General features: G+C 58.8%; 1 protein-coding gene across 4 annotated transcripts in view; it reads right to left on the bottom strand.

The window, feature by feature from the left end:
* COL16A1 (collagen type XVI alpha 1 chain) overlaps positions 1 to 14,230 on the bottom strand; it is a 49,652-nt gene extending 35,422 nt beyond the window's left edge. For 2 of the 4 annotated variants that reach the window (XM_060624957.3, XM_060624956.3), the window contains exons 1-23: positions 13,816 to 14,230; positions 12,116 to 12,222; positions 10,082 to 10,156; positions 9,855 to 9,972; positions 8,866 to 8,989; positions 8,268 to 8,534; positions 7,564 to 7,644; positions 7,271 to 7,396; positions 6,427 to 6,480; positions 6,100 to 6,126; positions 5,530 to 5,565; positions 4,481 to 4,507; positions 3,357 to 3,419; positions 3,073 to 3,114; positions 2,921 to 2,965; positions 2,787 to 2,822; positions 2,329 to 2,391; positions 1,932 to 1,976; positions 1,751 to 1,846; positions 1,532 to 1,570; positions 1,008 to 1,052; positions 811 to 846; positions 215 to 325 (exon numbers count right to left, since the gene is read on the bottom strand). In XM_060624957.3, the coding sequence (XP_060480940.2) occupies positions 215 to 325; positions 811 to 846; positions 1,008 to 1,052; positions 1,532 to 1,570; positions 1,751 to 1,846; positions 1,932 to 1,976; positions 2,329 to 2,391; positions 2,787 to 2,822; positions 2,921 to 2,965; positions 3,073 to 3,114; positions 3,357 to 3,419; positions 4,481 to 4,507; positions 5,530 to 5,565; positions 6,100 to 6,126; positions 6,427 to 6,480; positions 7,271 to 7,396; positions 7,564 to 7,644; positions 8,268 to 8,534; positions 8,866 to 8,989; positions 9,855 to 9,972; positions 10,082 to 10,156; positions 12,116 to 12,188 (1,629 nt within the window). In that variant the 5' untranslated portion in view covers positions 12,189 to 12,222; positions 13,816 to 14,230. The remainder of the gene's footprint in view (positions 1 to 214; positions 326 to 810; positions 847 to 1,007; positions 1,053 to 1,531; positions 1,571 to 1,750; positions 1,847 to 1,931; positions 1,977 to 2,328; positions 2,392 to 2,786; positions 2,823 to 2,920; positions 2,966 to 3,072; positions 3,115 to 3,356; positions 3,420 to 4,480; positions 4,508 to 5,529; positions 5,566 to 6,099; positions 6,127 to 6,426; positions 6,481 to 7,270; positions 7,397 to 7,563; positions 7,645 to 8,267; positions 8,535 to 8,865; positions 8,990 to 9,854; positions 9,973 to 10,081; positions 10,157 to 12,115; positions 12,223 to 13,815) is intronic. The other 2 variants (XM_060624955.3, XM_060624959.3) reach the window with 1 other exon arrangement.
* Between the last annotated feature and the right edge of the window lie 2,290 nt (positions 14,231 to 16,520).

The following is a 16,520-nucleotide window of genomic DNA, read 5'->3' as shown; positions in this document are numbered from 1 at the left end:
TAGCTGTGGAGACGTGGGTGACCTTCTAGCCCAGCCCTAAACTCTATGGTTCAGCCCCCCTCCCCTCAAGCTAAGAGCAGGGACCCTCTGCCCACAATCTCTCTATGGCCAAGAGATGTACCCAGTCCCTCTGCCAAGTACCCAACTCCTCTTCATAACCACGCCTGCAGGTTTTTGTGGTGCCCCTCAATGGTGCCCCCCCTTGGGCACTCACCTTGGCTGGTGTAGGATCACCTGGTTCCCCCTTGGGCCCTGGTTTTCCAGGGAGCCCTACGAAACTCTGGAACCCTTCAGGCAGCGTTGGGCACACCTCACAGGGGTCACCCTAACAGAAGGGAGAGACCGTGAGCAGACAAGTTGAGGACAAGACCCCGAGGAAGACAAGGAGCCCTAGACATTGGATGTGCCGGCACCCTACCCCCAACATCAAGGTGGACAGTGGGATCACTGGAGGGGCCTTCTGTTCAACTGACTCATTCACTCCACTTACGGTTCCTGGACATCACAAAACGATATCCTCACAATAAGCCACGAGAAGCCACTGTGTCCCATTTACAGATGTGGAAACTTAGGCGCAGAGGAGCTAATTGACTTGCCACATTCATAAACCATGTGAGCGGCCGAGGCAGGATTCAAACTCTGCTGTCTAACTCCCAAGCCAGGCTCTTGATTTAGTAATTATGCACACACCATAGGAACAAAGATGGGGTCTGCTAGAGAAGGTCCAGTACCCCTGATGCTCAGAGTGTCGCCTTCAGAGAGGAGATCCCTCTCCCACCATACCCTGGTGCAACCCGGCCTGGGACTCACCTTCTCTCCCTTCAGCCCTGGCACCCCTGGCTTCCCCTGTTGGAGAAGAAGCAATGAACATCAGTGCTGGGCAGAGGGACTGATAGGCCAAGAGAGGGCCCAAGGACCTAGCTCCCCTCTCTCTGGAGGCCTTTGTAGAGCAGCCCTGGGCATGGTGGGCAACAGCACCCCTTCCCCACCGGACTGGGCTTACTTACAGGTTTCCCACCGGGACCTTCCTTTCCTGGCACCCCCGCGCTGCCCTGCGGTCAGAAGAAGTATTAAGGGGGAGGCTCCTGGCCATGACCTCAGCCCATTCACCCCTCCCCCACTTAGTCCTTTCTCAGACTCCCTCTGTATACCCCTGTATACCCCTTCACTGGTACAGCAGGTCAAGAGGAATCTAGGTGACGCCAGAGGAACCATAGCAGACAAGACAGTCAGACATTTCCAGGGCACAAGATCCTAAAATAAGCCCGGGCCCTCTAGTTAAGGCCTCTCTGGTCATTACTAGACTTAGGCCTATCTGTCCCCATGTCTGGAACCCAGGCCAGGGCTCCCATGTCAGCAAGCACTGGGATGGGGACACTCCCCACCGAGGGGCCTGGCTGAGTTGAGCCAGCCTCAGCTGAACGCCTGGCTCCTGCCCTCCATGGATGCCTGCTGCCCCTGGACCACTCTCCTCTCTCCTTCCATCATGCAGGGAGCTCCCCCAAGCACCTCTGACCCTGCCTGTGCTTACCTTGTCTCCCTTAGGGCCTGGCGGGCCACCCGGGTCCCCCTGAGGGCAGAAAGAGCATCAGCCAGAGGCTTCCTAGGGAGCCCCCACATCACAGTAAGACCAACTCTAGCCCCCTCCTTTCAACCAGGACCCCCAGACCGAGCCTTATCTCCCCAGCCCTGGCCAGGCAGCAGAAGGGTCTCCGAGGAAAGAATAGCAGAAGGGGCAGGAAGTACTCACCGGGGTCCCAGGAAGTCCTATCCCAGGGGCCCCAGGGAGGCCAGGGGGCCCAGGCTCTCCTGCCAGTCCCTCAGGCCCAACAAAGCCAGGGTCTCCCTGGCACAGACACAAGGCAGGTATGAGAGAGCCGCCGCCCCAGCCCCACCTCCCACTCTCCATCCCACAGATACCCACAACTCACCTTCTGCCCTTTGGGCCCCATGACGCAGATCTCCCCTGGCCGGCCCTGTGGGGTCGGGGAAGGTGGAAGAAAAGCCTGAGGCCCTGAGGCAGCAGCCCTGCTGAGAAGAGGCCACACCTACCTGCCCACCCTCAGTGTCCCTCTCCAAAGCCAGACTCCATCCCTGTGTCCCAAGGTCATCAGAGGTCAACCTCTGGGCATTAGAGATCAGGGGCTGTTAGGCTGGGAGCCAGGGCTCCTGGGTTCAGGTCCTTTTCTCCCCTCTTTGCTCTGCTTCCTGGGGCACAGCCTCCCCCTTTCTGGGGAGCAAGGCTAGCAGGCTGGGTTCTGATGGCAAAATCCAGCATTTCACTGAGAGACACGGGGTTGTGGTGAGGAAGGGTCCCCAGCATCGTACATCTCGGCCTGGCTTTCCCGGCGAGCCCTTAACGCCTCCGTCTCCCTTCTCGCCTTTCTGGCCCTAGGGAAGGAAAAGGCAAAGTGACTGGGGTTGAAAGAAGGGGCCAGAAGAACCAGAGCAGCTCTAGCTGGAGGAAGGACAGTTGCCTTCTAGGCCCCTGGTCTCTGCCTCCCCTGAGACGGAATGGCTTCAGTCACTACAGGAAAGTAGACGACAGAAAGAACTTTCGAACCAGCCAGGCCACTCTCGGGGAGTCTGTGGCATTGCCCTCTGGGTCTGGTGGGAACTTGGACAGGACAGGGTGACTGGGAGGGAGAGTGAGTAGTGCCAGCTCTGTGCCTTCCATAGGGATGGTGCCCTCCCTCCTCTGAGAAGATTCCAGACATCTCTTTCCTCAAGTCTACAAGGCCCACGCACCTCCCTGCCACCCACCCCTCCAAATCCACGCCTATTACCTTCTGGCCTGTAGAGCCCGGAAGTCCTGAGGGTCCCTGAGATAAGGCGGGGTCACAAAAGAACGGGTGAGGGAAGGCGGGCGAGGCTGGGCCAGAACCCCACTGCCCTGCCCTATCCCTGGTCCCACACTCACCAAGGCTCCTGACTCTCCCTTCTCTCCCTTCGGGCCTTCTGCACACTGAGCAGGGAGATAAGGTGTTGAGAGGGTCCCAGGGTCACCCTGTGGCCTTCCCCGGGGGCTGACCCCATAGTGGTCTTGAAGTAGGCCTTGCCTCCAGGTCTTACCTGAAGCGGGGCATCCGGGGAGATCCGGACACAGTCACTGCCCTGTGGGTAGGGAACAAGGGATCAGGGGTGGGACCCTGTTCTGAGAAGGATGGGCTCAAGAATCCCGCAGTCCCAGCAGTCATTTTCTAAAGACCCCTAAAAACTAGACGTTTCCGCATACTAACTCCTAGAAAGACCCTACCCCTCAGTCCCCGTGTGGGCTGGGCTGCAGGGTTTTTTGGCTGAGCCGTTGGGACGGTTCACACGCCAGCCCAGCCTCAGGGCCCGGCTGGGGCACTTACCCGGGCTCCCTTCTCTCCCTTGGGGCCTGATGGGCCAGGAAGGCCTCGCTCACCTCTCCCTCCCTGTGGACGAGATCAAATCGGGGGCTGGGACCAGAGGGACCACACGGGAGACTTGAGGAAGCTCTCCCAGTCTGAATTCTCTACACATCGACCACACAAGGGTGTGTAAGTGAGCACACTACCCCCCAACCCCCAACCGTGCACGCAGCATATGGATTCCATATGCATTCGTCCATATGGCCCTCCCACCCCAAGAGGCTATATTTGGCAAATCTAGAGTCTCACACAGAGGGTACTCCCCCCACGCCCCTACTCAAGCATGCAAGCTCGCACGCAGCCCGCCCGGGGCCACGTGGACGCATGTGCGTGGACACGCACACGTAGAGTGACAGAGCCGGTGATGGCAAGAGTCAGGCCCCCTCGGTTCAAGTCCTGCCCCCGCCACCTGCTGGCACGTGACTCAGGGCAAGTCGCAAGTCACCTCTCTGAGCCTTAGGGTCTTTAACGACAAAAAGGGATTCAGGGGGCCGTGGCAAGGACGGAACATGACACCACAGGCCAGGTGCTCAGCGCGGGGCCTGGCACTCACTGGGCCCTCACACGAAGGCGGCCCCCGGAAGTTGTGCGACATACTCTCCGGCTCGCACCAGCACGCTGTCGCACCTTCACGCGTGCACGGCCTGTCCCGTCGCTCACAAGCCGCACAGGGCTGTCGGGCCCACGGGCACACGGGCTCACTCTGACGATCACCCTGACACCCCCAGTCCCACACAGGGGCACAGCTGGGTCTCACTCAGTGTTTTCTGAAGCAAAATGACAGGACCTGTCCCCACTGGATGCTTGAGGAGGCAGGGAGGCAACGTGTGCACAAGTGAGGCCCAAAGCCTGATGCCAGGAGGAGCCAGAAAAGGGGAGCTCATCACATCCTTACACACGTGCACAACCCCCTACTCTCTCCAACACACACACACACACACACACACACACACACACACTCACCTCCCACACACATAGGGTTGGGTAGCCCTAATATAAACACACAGCCACAGGGTCACATGCTGTGAGACAGGCTGGGACCGCCAAAGAGGGCAAGAGTGTCCTGTTCTCCATCTTGGACTCACCTTGGGTCCAGAAGGACCAGTTGTGACCTGGATGGGGGGTGGGGAGGCAAAGAGAACATTATACCGCAGCGATGGAAAGAAGACCGAGGGCACAGAGAAGGCAAGCAATGAAGCAAGGGCCACAGAGCATTGAGGCTGGACCAACAACAGCCTGAATTCCAGCCCCTGCTCTGCCTCCCAGGCCAAGCACCATGCCGACTTTATATCCCAAGGCTGTCAGACTTGCAGAGGGGTCTAACCTACCTTCTCTAAACTGCCTGACTTTGGCTAGCTCCACCCCCTAGTTGTTAGGATTGCACAGCTGCGCGGTTGCCATGGTAACTCCTGCATACCTGGGGACCATCAGCCTCACCAGATTTGGTGGGGGGCTAGATGGAAAGAAGGCCAGGCAGCAGAGGGGGTACTTCCTGATGTCCCCCGAGGTCAGGGGGCTTGGAGCCAAGGGCAGCCGGGATTATGCCATTCGTGGACCAACGTGGTACGTCAATTCAGGATGTCAGGCCGTGGGAAAGTAATGACTCACGCTACCCACAGAGGAAGCACAGTTGGGTACCAGCTGTGCTCTCACTGAGCCCCTCTCCCTTGTCTTTCTAGACCCCCAGAGGGAGGCTGGACCAGAGCCAGCTAGAGAGGGATAGGAGGGGGGTCCGGAGTCAACATGTGTTTGGGCACCAGTGCTGGGCTGTGTCACCCTGAATCAGCCTTCCCCTTCTCCAGGCCTCCAAGGTGATGTGGGAAGCCTTCAAGCAGAACGGCCCTGAGTCCTCGTGGGGGAACGGAAAGCTGGGATCATCAACCAAGGTCCTGATCCCACCAGTCACCACCCTGTCCCCAGTGCATTGCCCAGATCACAAGCCGTGAGGCTTCCTTCCGTGCAGCCCTTGGTGGGGCTGGGGTGGGCGTCAAGGCCAGCTCTGGGGGATGGGCAGGGAGGCGGTGTGATAAGAGCACAAAGACCCCCTTGTGCTTAACCAGGAAGCTACCAGGCCAACCTCTAACCCACTCCCGGCCCCCGCCCACCCCACCCTGCACACGCTCTATTCACTCACATTGCTCTCCCGGGTACCATGGACACAGGGTGGGCACTGCAAGGGAAGAATGGGCCAGGAGGTCAGTTCTGAGAGCCTGGGACCAGCCCTCACCACCCCATTCCCCTGCTTACACACAGCAAGCACACAGAACATCACGTGTGTCCTGTGTGAAGTCCAAGGGAGCAGGAAGATGGGAATCCTACCAAACAAGCCTCATCTCCCAACTCCCAGCAACCCAGAGCCATTTCTCACTGTAGCCCAGAGAGGAAGAGCAGTGCGATCTGGGTCACACCACGTGTGGGGGGCAGGGTGAGGCCCAGATCTGGGGTCCCGTAGCCAAGGCCCGGACTCTTCCCGCGATGCATATGGCCACTTGCTGCCCACACAGCAGGAGTGTCCAGGACTAAGCCCACCCCCCACCCAAGGAGAGAGGCAGCAGGCGGACAGGGCCCAGCATTGAGCCCCGAAGGAATGCTGGGAGCTATGTAGTCCTCCCAAACCCCTACGCCCAGCCTCCAGTGCCCCAGCGCCTTGTCCAAAGGGTTCATGCTGGCACCTCCTCTTTGCCAGTGTAGATGGGAGGCTTACCTCATCGGCCGCTGTCTCCTGACGGGCCTGGGAAGAGGGAGGGCATGGTAATGGGCAGGAAGCAGAGGGTACGAAGCACTGCTTCCAACACTCCTACCCAAGAACTGCCAGGAGTGGGTGCCCTACACAGTGCCAGTTACTGTCTGTCTCGCCCCCAGTCATCCTTCCTTCCCAGAGCTGGCTCCTATACATCCTAAGCTCTGTCCAGGAGTGGGGGCAGGTGGAAAGAATGTGGGAGTAGAGTGGCTTAGTCAAGGGGTTTACAGAGGGCGCGGAGAGCAGACCGAGGACACCGTGAACTCCTCCCCCTATACCCACTGTCTCTACCTTTGTTCCCCTTTCTGCCTTCTGGCTGATGCTTCCTGTCAGCTGGGCATCCACCTGGGCAGAGAGAGCAAACAGGAACTGTTGAAGAGGGGGCAGCGCAGGGGCCCATGCTGGAAAGGGGCACCCAGGTAGGGGCATGGGCCCCAGGTACCCCCTCAGCGGGCACGTCCCAAGGCATCAAGAGCCTGCTCAGGCCCCTGGCACTCCCACAGGCCCCCCCCCTCCTTTTCCCCCCACCCACGTGATGTCGGAGAAAACAAGACCATGAATCAATGGGATCCTGTGTTCCTGCAGCCAAAGGCTGGGCACGATGCCCAGCGGGCAGGGAGGCTGCCCAGCCTGGGGGTGGGGCTAAGGGAGGAACTGGGCTTCCCTGCCACCCTAAAGAACCTGAGAGTGGTAGGGCAGCTGGCCATGGTGCTGGGGTGTAGAACCAGCGTGGCAGTGGCTGGGGCTGGGCCCAGGACAGCGAGCAAGCCCCAAGGGAAGCAGTATGGCCGGGCCTCTGATCCCGGGTACCCCTGTCCTGGAGAAACTGCCTCTGGGTGCAAGCCTGGTCCTGACCTCACCAGGAGGGTCTGGGGTGGCATCAGTGAGGGGTTGGGTAGTGGCAGAGCTAGATGGATACATCCCTCAATGCCAAAAGGCAGGTAGGCTCAGGTTCACGCAGTGGGCTCTCTGCTTCCTTGAATCCTATAGGGGTAGTTCATAGATAGGCGGGACTTCCGGTGCCCTCCCTACCCTGGGAACAACTGAACCCAGTTCTGGACCTCAGTCAGGTCAGGGGAGGAGAGTCCCACTTGTACCTACCTGTGGTAGGTGCCACAGGTACCTGTCCACCTACCTTGCTGTTTTGAGGCTCCTCCAGGCAGAAGCAGCGAGTGTAGACCTTGCCTTCGGTCTGTGGATTGATCTCAATGAGCTCATTACTCTGGGTATCCCGGCGGGCCTTGGAGGTCTCTGGGGGACACTGTCCAGCACAGGGGAAGGGCTGGGGTCAGTACAGAAGTCAGATTGCCCCTCACCCTCTCATCCTAAGATTTCAACGCATCCCCTCCCTGGTTCCCCATCTGTAGCACACTAGCCCCTGGGAAGTGCCCCAAACCCTCCCAGCTGGGCTGGAGCTGGGCCACTCACCCCTCCGGGTAAAATCTCACAGCATCCCTCCTCCAGCACAAGCTCTGGGTCGCAGTAGATGTGTGCCTGCTGAAGGTCAAACTGCAGGGGACACACAAGTCAGTTTCACTTCATTTTACCAAATAGCTCAGTGTCCTGGCTGCCAGGGAGGCACAGAGATGGCTCCACCCCAGGATTAGCCCTCAGAGACCTTCCGGTCTCACCTGGGGAGACCATCAAGAATATGGCGGTCACCAAAAGCAAAATGGAACCACACACGCAGGAAAGAGGGAGAGGAAGGAGGAAAGTTCACTTTGGCCCAGAGGAACAAGGCGGAGGAGGTTCCATTTAAGCTGGGCCTTGAAGGACCAGTAGATATTCCGCAGATGGGTCTGCACGGAAAAGCATTCCGGGGGGAGGTGACAGCAAAGACAAAGATGTGGGGGTGGGGAAGTAATAGGTGAGATGTCCAGCTAGGAAGGAACTGACCAGAGCAAACAGTATGGAGAGATGTAAAGGAAGATAATACCATAGACATTTCTAGGGACCAGATCATGAAGGGCCTTGCATGCGAGGTTAATATGTTTAGGCTGCATCTGGAGGGCAGTGGGGAACCACGAGAGGATTCTGAGCAAGGGAAGGACCTGGTCAGATGCGGATTCCCGGGAGCTCACTCAGGCTCCCAGAAGGCAGGAGCAGAGGCCAGAGCCCGACCTCGCACTCACCGAAATGGGTTTCCCCTGTTCGGCATCCAAGCCCAGAAAGACATGGCCCACAGGCCGCATGGGTCGCCGGGGCCCCAGAGGCCGAGAGGAGGCTGAGGTGCAGTCCACATGCACGGAGGCCACGCGTCCAGCCACACTCAGCACCAGCTTGTGCCAGCGCAGGTCAAAGAGCTGGGGCACCGGGAAGATGCAGGACACAAAGTCACCATCTTGGCCGCGGGCCCGGAGCTCCAGGCTCCGCTCTTGGCTGTTGACTTCCAGGGAAATCTGTGTAGAATTGAACAAGGAAAGGACAGAGAATCAGAGCCCCAGAGCCCCCAGTATGGCAAAGTTCGGGGCCCTCAAGGTCATTTCACGGGAGGGGAAACTGAAGCCCAGAGAGAGAAGGAAGCTGGTGGGGGTCACAGAGCAGTTCACCCTGAAAGAAAGGCATAGGTGTCGCTGGGGCAGGGCTAGCCTGGAGGGTGGGCGCCGGGATGGAGCAGAGAGGCCCCAGAATTCACAAGCTGGGTCAGAGGCTGGGCCGGACTGGCATGCTAGATGCCCCAAGATCCATGGGGGGGGGGGGGGGGGAGGCGGGGCGGGGGGTCCGGCTCACCTGTGGGTACCCGTCTCCATCGGTCACTTGAAATAAATACCACGTGTTCTGGCGGGTGTGTTTCTTCAGCAATAGTGTCAGCACCAGGGCAAACTCATCAGGGAGGCCCCGAGGGAATACTCGTCTGGGGGTAGAGCAGGGAGGGGACCCTGAGGCTCAGGTGAGAGGCCAGCTGCTGCCCACCCTGGGCCCTCAGGACCGCCGAACCTGTGTGGGACACGCACCGGCCCCCTCCTCCAAACCGACACAGCCATGGGCATGTCACTCTACCGACAGCTATTGGGTGCCTACTATGTGCCAGGTGGGTCTGGCTGCCGGGGATAACAGTGGTGAAAACACAGAGAAGGTGCCTGCCCTCGTGGAGCCTTCAAGTCTGATGACGGGGTGGGGAGAGGTAGGGCCCTAAACACAGACTCCCCAGGATGGCCATGTCACCATTTCATTACAGTTGTACTTAAGTTCTTCCAAAGAATCCAGGATGCCCTGGAATCCAGAATAACCGGGGCTGGCCTAGGAGAAGAGGTTTTGGAGAAAGCTAAAAAGCATGCAGCCCGACGAGAGCAGGAAGAAAGAAAGAGGGCCATTTTGGAAGATAAGGCTGGAGAGGGAAGGAGGGGCCAGACCTCCCTGAGACTTGTAGGAATTTGAACTTCACATGTGGGCACATGTAGGTGTGTGTGGGCACACACACACACACACACACACAGCTCTTGCCAGGTTCCCACACACATCCTGGAGTCCTCACAGTGCCCTTAGGGTACAGACCTGTCCCCCGACTGCTAGCCAGAAAGAGGGGAGGGACAGAGGAGAGGGTGGGCCTGCCAGGCATCTCCTCTGTGCCTATCTTGTAAGCCCCCGGGGGGTGGAGACCAGGTCGACCCCTGGCAAAGGGTGGGATAAAATGACCCACAGGGGCCTCTGGGTTCAGGCCCCCATGTCCAGAGTTGCTGGGGAGCATTGATTCCCAGTGGTCACACTGGGGCCTTTACCGCATGGGCTGGGTGAGGGGGGCTGCCCCCAGTCGCAGGATGAGGGGCCCCTTGGGGTTGCGGATCTTCTTGATGGCAGATGTTTTCATGAGGTTGAGTCGGCGGATGAGATTAAAGCCTTTGGGGGGAGACACCAGATGAAGAGCTCAGCTGGGCAGGTGAGGAAGGGGTAACAGCCACTCCAGGAAGACGTAGAGGAGGGACGGCTGAACGAGATGGGCACTCACCAGTCACGTTGGTCGATACATGGCTTCTGTGTTCTAACCTGAGTCCTTCCTGGTATGAAGGTGGGCACTGCTCACCTGGAAGACAGTTGGCAGTGGGGCACTCATCAAGTTCTGGCTGAGGTGGCTGTACAGCCAGGCCCTTGGGAAAGCTGGAGAGAAGCAAGTCCCCATTCTGGACCTTTAACCAGGCCCTGCCTCGGGGCTGTTTTTACCTCTTGCCTTCTGACCCTGGCTATCCCGGGAGCCAGGAGGACCCCCAGTATACAGATGGGAAGACCGAGGCCCAGAGATTGAGGCTGGGCTCAGGGCCACTGATTTCACAGCAGAGCAGGACGAGAACTCCCGGAACCCAAACCCCCGAGATTTCAGGAGGCAGGTCAGCAAGAGAAAGAGCAAAAGAAGCTCGGGGAAGCCCTAGAACTCAGACGGAATGGGGGCTGGATATATACATGTGCTCCCTCCTTGATACACCTTAGTCGGTGTGCGTGGAGTGGGGGTGCAGAGAAACACTTCGGGGGTAAAGAAAGCTCACATTATGCATGCCTGTGTTATATACAAGTACATTTGCATGTCTGCACACGTGTGACTTGGGGATACCCGTGCTACCAGAGATGCCACGTGCAGCTGGTACACGTGTTCTCAGCAATGGCTGGGGTTTGCTTCCTACATCTAAAGCAGAAAGGCAGGCCAGACAGAAGACTTGAGTCAACAGAATGACTTTTCACCTAGAGAACTACCTTATGAAACAGTAAGAAGAGACTGAGGGCCTCAAGAGACCACAAGCTAAAGGGAACCACTAGGACCTTGGGGGTCCAGACGGGGTATGGTAAGTGGGTAGAGGCTCCTAGAGAAGGAGATAGCTTAATTAGGGTCTTCAGAACCCTGAAGGGACCGATGGGCAACGATGGGGCTGCCTCCTCTCCAGGCTGACTGAGCAAAATGTTAAGAAAGGTGCTATAACAGGAGTTAGAGGCGAGACTCCAAAAGGCCTTCCCATCAGTGCAGTTGCGGTAGCTGGGACAGGATAATGAGGACAACTCCTAGAAGCTGGGCACTGGACTCCCTGGCTGCCTAACTGGAGGAAGGAATCCTGCATCTCTAGGCCCAGTGACCCCACTGGAGTCTCCCTCCCCCAGGTCTGGCCAGAAAGACTATCACTGTCTTCAGCATCGGCAGCAGCAATGGGTGACTCACCCTTGGCCATGGGCCCAGATTCCTTACAGATGTTGAAACTCTCTGCCCCATCCCCCAGGCGACCCGGTAAGGGAGAGAGCAAGGCACTCGCGCATACATGCAGGAACACACATGTACGCACACAGCCCTGCAGGCAGTCACGTGCACCCTGGGGGCACACCCCTCTCACATCTGCACCTTGGTTTTTCTGCCGCCCTCAGCTAGATGAGGGTTCTAGGAGTTCTATTTCTGCTCAGCGAGGCAGCTAAGCTACGAAGCCCAGAGGGCACCCAGCAGGGCAGGGCAAGTTGCCCGGTCAACTTCCTCTGGCTTTGGGCCCTGGAAAGCTGCACCCTCTGTCCCATCCAGCGTCTGGGCCTCGAGGCGGGCTCTTTATCCAGGATCCGGGGCCAGCCGTGTGGAGGAGGAACACGTGGGCTGGAGGATGGATTCTCCTCCATGAAACAGACTGGAAGGGCTTGGGCCTCTCTCAAGATGCAGCTTCCTTCTGCAGGAACCTCACCGGCCCTGCCAACACTCTGTGCACACGGTGAGTTTACGTGCCGGGAGGAGAGTTGTTCTCTCGTACACGGAGACAGAGGGATATGTACAGATGCACAGAGAGACTCTGCGATGCTCAGAGATACACAAACATGCAGACAGAAACACACATACATACATTCTAGCTCACACCGCACAGGCTCACGGGTACAAACACCTCAGACCACCCTGAGCCCAGCCTGGGACGCTTATAAATGCCCACGTGATCGAGGCACGGGGTCACATATGTACACAGGGCTCCTGTATCTCAAGGAGCCGGTCATAGGCCTATGGCACCCTGAGCCTCCTGTGTCATCTCACCTGTATCTGCCCCATGGCTGCAGGCGGCCCAGAGACTGAGCAGCCACAAGCCAGAAACCCAAGGTGCCCACATCCTGATCCAGAGAGGTCGGCCACAGCTGCAGCACCTGAAAACCACAGAGACTGTGAACACGGATTCCTGAGTTCACGCAGCATCATACATAGGCGAGTAGCAGCTGGCCCATGGGGCCCAGGCCCTAGTACTGGGGTGGCAGGAGGTCTGGCCAGGCATCCGTCCCTCTCAGAGGCCCGACCACAGGCCTTGGGCTAGGATTTTCGCCAGGGTGATATTCAAAATATTTAACCACCGGTATGGCACGGACACCGACCAGCCAGAGCAGAATGCTGGCGGGAGCATTGAGACTGGGTCCAGGCGGTATCTGATGGCGCCAGTGGATAGTTGCTGCATGAAGGAGAAATCTAGAGGGTCCTAGAAGGCCAGGTGAGTTGGGATAGGGAGGGGCCTCGAGACAGAGACTATTTGCCAAGACACTCGGAAGTATTTCAAGATCTTAACCGCCTGTGCATTGTCTCGGTGTATACTAGCCTGGTACCTGGCTAGCTGCACCCAGCTCAGCCTGGCAACCCTGCCAGGCACCCACAAGGTCAGAGGCCAAGTCTCCTGGCAGGTATCACAGAGTTGTGTGCGGGCCAAGGAAGCTTCCCCCCTGGGTACAGTGGGTGGGAGAGCAGGTCGCCGGGCTCAGGACCTTGTTGCCAACCTCCCCTGCTGATGGATGCTTGTCTTTTAGTTTTATTAAACCCTGATGGATGGGCCCAGATAAATCAATGCAGGCTCAGCGAGCGGCCAGGAGAGCCATACATCATCCGGCCTCCCCTGAGACGGGCAGCTCGCGCGGGCACACCCGGAGTCATTCGTGTGTCAGCATGACACATGCCGGCACACGGGCACGCACACACACACACACACACACACACACACACACACACCTGTGCCAGTGCATGCATGCATCCAAACCTACCTGCACACCGGCATCCTCCCCGAGACACATGTTCACGGATACACCCTGACATACGCACGTGCCCATAGCCAGCCTGTGACCGTCCCTCCGGTCGGCCCTCCTGCCGGGAAGTTCTTGTGCAAGTCTGACCTCGTTCCCCCCCCCCCCCCAGCTGTTACGGAATTCTATCACCCTTCCTGAATAGGGAGTGAGCACAGGAAGAACCCCTCACCTCAATACTTTTGGAGATAGGACCCCAGACCCCTTGTTCCTGGGGCAGAACTGTTTCTCCGCCCTACTCATCCTTCCTCCTAGTGGGGTGCACATCCCATCACTGAACCCTGTTCTGGCCTCCTAGTCGCGCCAGTCAGTGGAAGAGCTACCAACCGCGGGAGGCATGTGGACGCATGTGGAGGCGGGAATATCAGTGTGCCTGTGTCCCCTTCCGACTCCTCCTCTCTAGCCTCCACTCCCCTGGGCCCCAGCCACGGCAGGGGCTGCGAGGACAGGAGAGAAGCTTCCTGAGGATGTGATCCCATCCCAATACAGAGGCGCAGGTTTGGGGGCAGGGAGCGAGCAAGCGAATGCAGACCTGGGATGGAGTTTAGAGCTCCCCTACAGAGAAGGCAGGACTGAGGTCCAGAGAGGGGATGGCATTTGGCCCAGGTCACACAGCACGTTGGGGGCCGCCGAGTCCCCAGCCCCCCACGGGAGGCAGCCCACTCCACCCCCACTTACCGTGGCTGGGGATCCCCCACCTCACTGAGTAATGCAGGCAGCCCAGGGCAGCCAGCCAGGGGAAAAAGGGCCTGGGATCCTCAGGCCCGCTGCGAGGGTCCTCGGTCACTTCTGGCGGCGCGGGGCCCCAGCTTCCCAGGTCGCAAGCTCCTGGGGCTGAAGGCTGCCCCGCGAGCCAGCGCGCGCCTGTCTGCCGGGGACCGCCGGCCACTCCGGGTGGGGGAAGAGGGGCGGTTCCAGGGGGCTGGTGACTTGCCAGGGCCGCTAATGGAACACAGCTGGACCCGCCCGCCGCGCGGGAGGCGGGAGGGAGGCCGGGAGGGGGCTCCGGCGGTGGCAGAGGCGGCCGGCGGGACGCAGAGCCCCGCTCCCGGCCTGGCCCCGCGCCCAGGCCCGCCCCGCCCGCCTCCCCGCCAGGTGAGCGAGCGGGCCAGCGAGCGAGCGGGGCGGGGACCCTGCGTGCCCGGAGCTGCCCGGCGAGGGGGGCTCCGCAGCTGGCGGGGGCTGGCGGGTGGGCGGGGAGTCCGGCCCTTTAAGGGCCCGGCTGGACGTGAAGGTCCTCCCCGGTGCCACCCCCTTCGCCTCTCCTGGCCTGGCCTTCAGAAGGCTGGGGCGGGCGGGGGGTGGGGGGGGGGGGTGGGGAGGGGGCGGGGGGAGGGGAGGAGTGTTGCGGGAGGGGGGGGTGTTGAAGACCCTCCTCCCCAGTTCCGTGGCAGCGGTGACGTGGCTGCTGCCCATGCCTCCTCGGTCAGCTGTTTCCAGCTTCTCAGCCTCACAGTCCCAGTTAGTCGGTTTCTCTCGGTTGGAACTGGGGGGAGGGCCCCTTCGGGTGTGGGAGTGGGCGCTTCATTAACCCCTTCTGCTCTAGCCTCGTCCCCGTCCCCGGGGAGGTGGGACCCAGCCAGCTCCCTTATTCTTCCTGACTCCGTGAGGTTAGAAGGGCTCCAGTCTCTGTCCTCAGCTCTAGCTTTGTGGCTTGGAACTTACTATTTGACTCCCTTTTTTCGTCTGTATGATGAGATAATGATCCGTATACCGTTAGTCTGTAAAAGTGCTTATACAGGGTCTGGCACAAAAGAGCCCAGTATAGGGCGCCTGGCTGGCTGCGTCGGTGGAGCATGGGACTCTTGATCTTGGGGTGGTGAGTTCGAGCCCCACCTTGGGGGTAGAGTTTACTTAAAAATAATAAAAAAATAAACAAACATGCAAGAATAGCTATAAACCCCCCCAAAAAGAAGAGCTATAAGAAACTAGGTTTGTCAGGTAATAAAATGGTATCATACAAAAAAAAAAAAAAAAAAAAAAAAAAAAGAGGAACTCAATGAATAATTCACTGTTATTATGACTGTGAACACCAGCCAGGGGTGGGGGTAGCAGGAGAGAAGGAGGTCGGGATTCAAGCATCTACACAAGCGATGGGACTTCTGAGCAGAAAGGAGCAGGTACAGTGTCCCTTTCCATCCAGAGGCAGGGATGATCAAACCCTCCCAAGGGTCCCCTGCCCAAGGCAGCAACCAAATTTCTGGGCACCAAGGCTGAGGAACTACCCAGAATTGGGTTCAAAAGACTCATGAGTGGGGCACCTGGGTGGCTCAGTTGGTTATGGCCAGCTCTTGATTTTGGCTCAAGTCATGATCTCACGGTTTGTAAGGTCGAGCCCCCGCATCGGGCTCTTGGGCTCCGTGCTGACAGTGCAAAGCCTGCTTGGGATTCTGTCTCCCCCTCTCTCTGCCCCTCCCCAGCTTGCCCTCTCAAATAAATAAATAAATTGGTTCCCGAGTCCTAGGAATGGATATGGGAGGAGGAGGGAGCAACTGGGGTGTCCTGACCAGGGGAGACTTCCTGCAGACACAACATGGTTGAATGGTAGCCCTGTGGCCCCATCTAACCCGGGAGAGCGGGGAGCAGGCCTGGGATTTCCCGCCTTAAGAGCCAGAGGCGCTGAGTCAGCGGAAACCCCAACCAAGGCCACAAGAGGAGCCCCACTGTGGTCCCAGCCCAGGGAGCCGTCCCAGATGTGGCGGGGCCTGGGAAATGCTGAGCTCAGCAGGCGGGAAGTGGAGGGGTGGGGCTTTCTGGGCACTCCCCGCCTGAGGGGTGGGTAAAGCTCTGGCTCTGCCTCGGGGTAGGGTGCTGTCCCAGAGGGGGGCACTTGGGAACTGACAGGCAACGCAAATAGGTCAGGGTCTGTGCCAACTGAGCTTCACAGAGGCTAACTCCTTGACCCCTCACAACCACCCCAGGAGGGAGAATTCTATTCTTGTTTTTCTTTTTTTAAATGTTTTCAAGTTTATTTATGGGGCGCCTGGGTGGCTCAGTCGGTTGGGTGTCCGACTTCAGCCTAGGTCATGATCTCGCCGTTCCGGAGTTCCAGCCCCGCACTGGGCTCTGTGCTGACAGCTCAGAGCCCGGAGCCTGTTTCAGATTCTGTCTCGCTCTCTCTCCCTGCCCCTTCTCCACTCACGCTCTGTCTCTCTCAAAAATAAACATTAAAAATAAATAAATAAAGTTTATTTATTATGAGAGAGGGGGGTAGGGGAGAGGCAGAGAAAGAAAGAGAGAGAGAGAGAGCAAGTCCCAAGCAGGCTCCGGGGCGGCCAGCGCAGAGCCTGACATGGGGCTTGACCTCACGAACCCGTGAGATCACGACCTGAGCCTAAATGAAGGGGCGGATGCCTAACTGACTGAGCCCGCAGGTGCCCCGG

This window comes from Panthera onca, chromosome C1 (genome assembly GCF_046562875.1).
Source record: "Panthera onca isolate mPanOnc1 chromosome C1, mPanOnc1 haplotype 2, whole genome shotgun sequence".
NCBI classification, from domain to species: Eukaryota; Metazoa; Chordata; class Mammalia; order Carnivora; family Felidae; genus Panthera; species Panthera onca.
The sequence above is the reverse complement of the archived record's forward strand: the minus strand, read 5'-3'. Positions and strand labels throughout refer to the sequence as shown.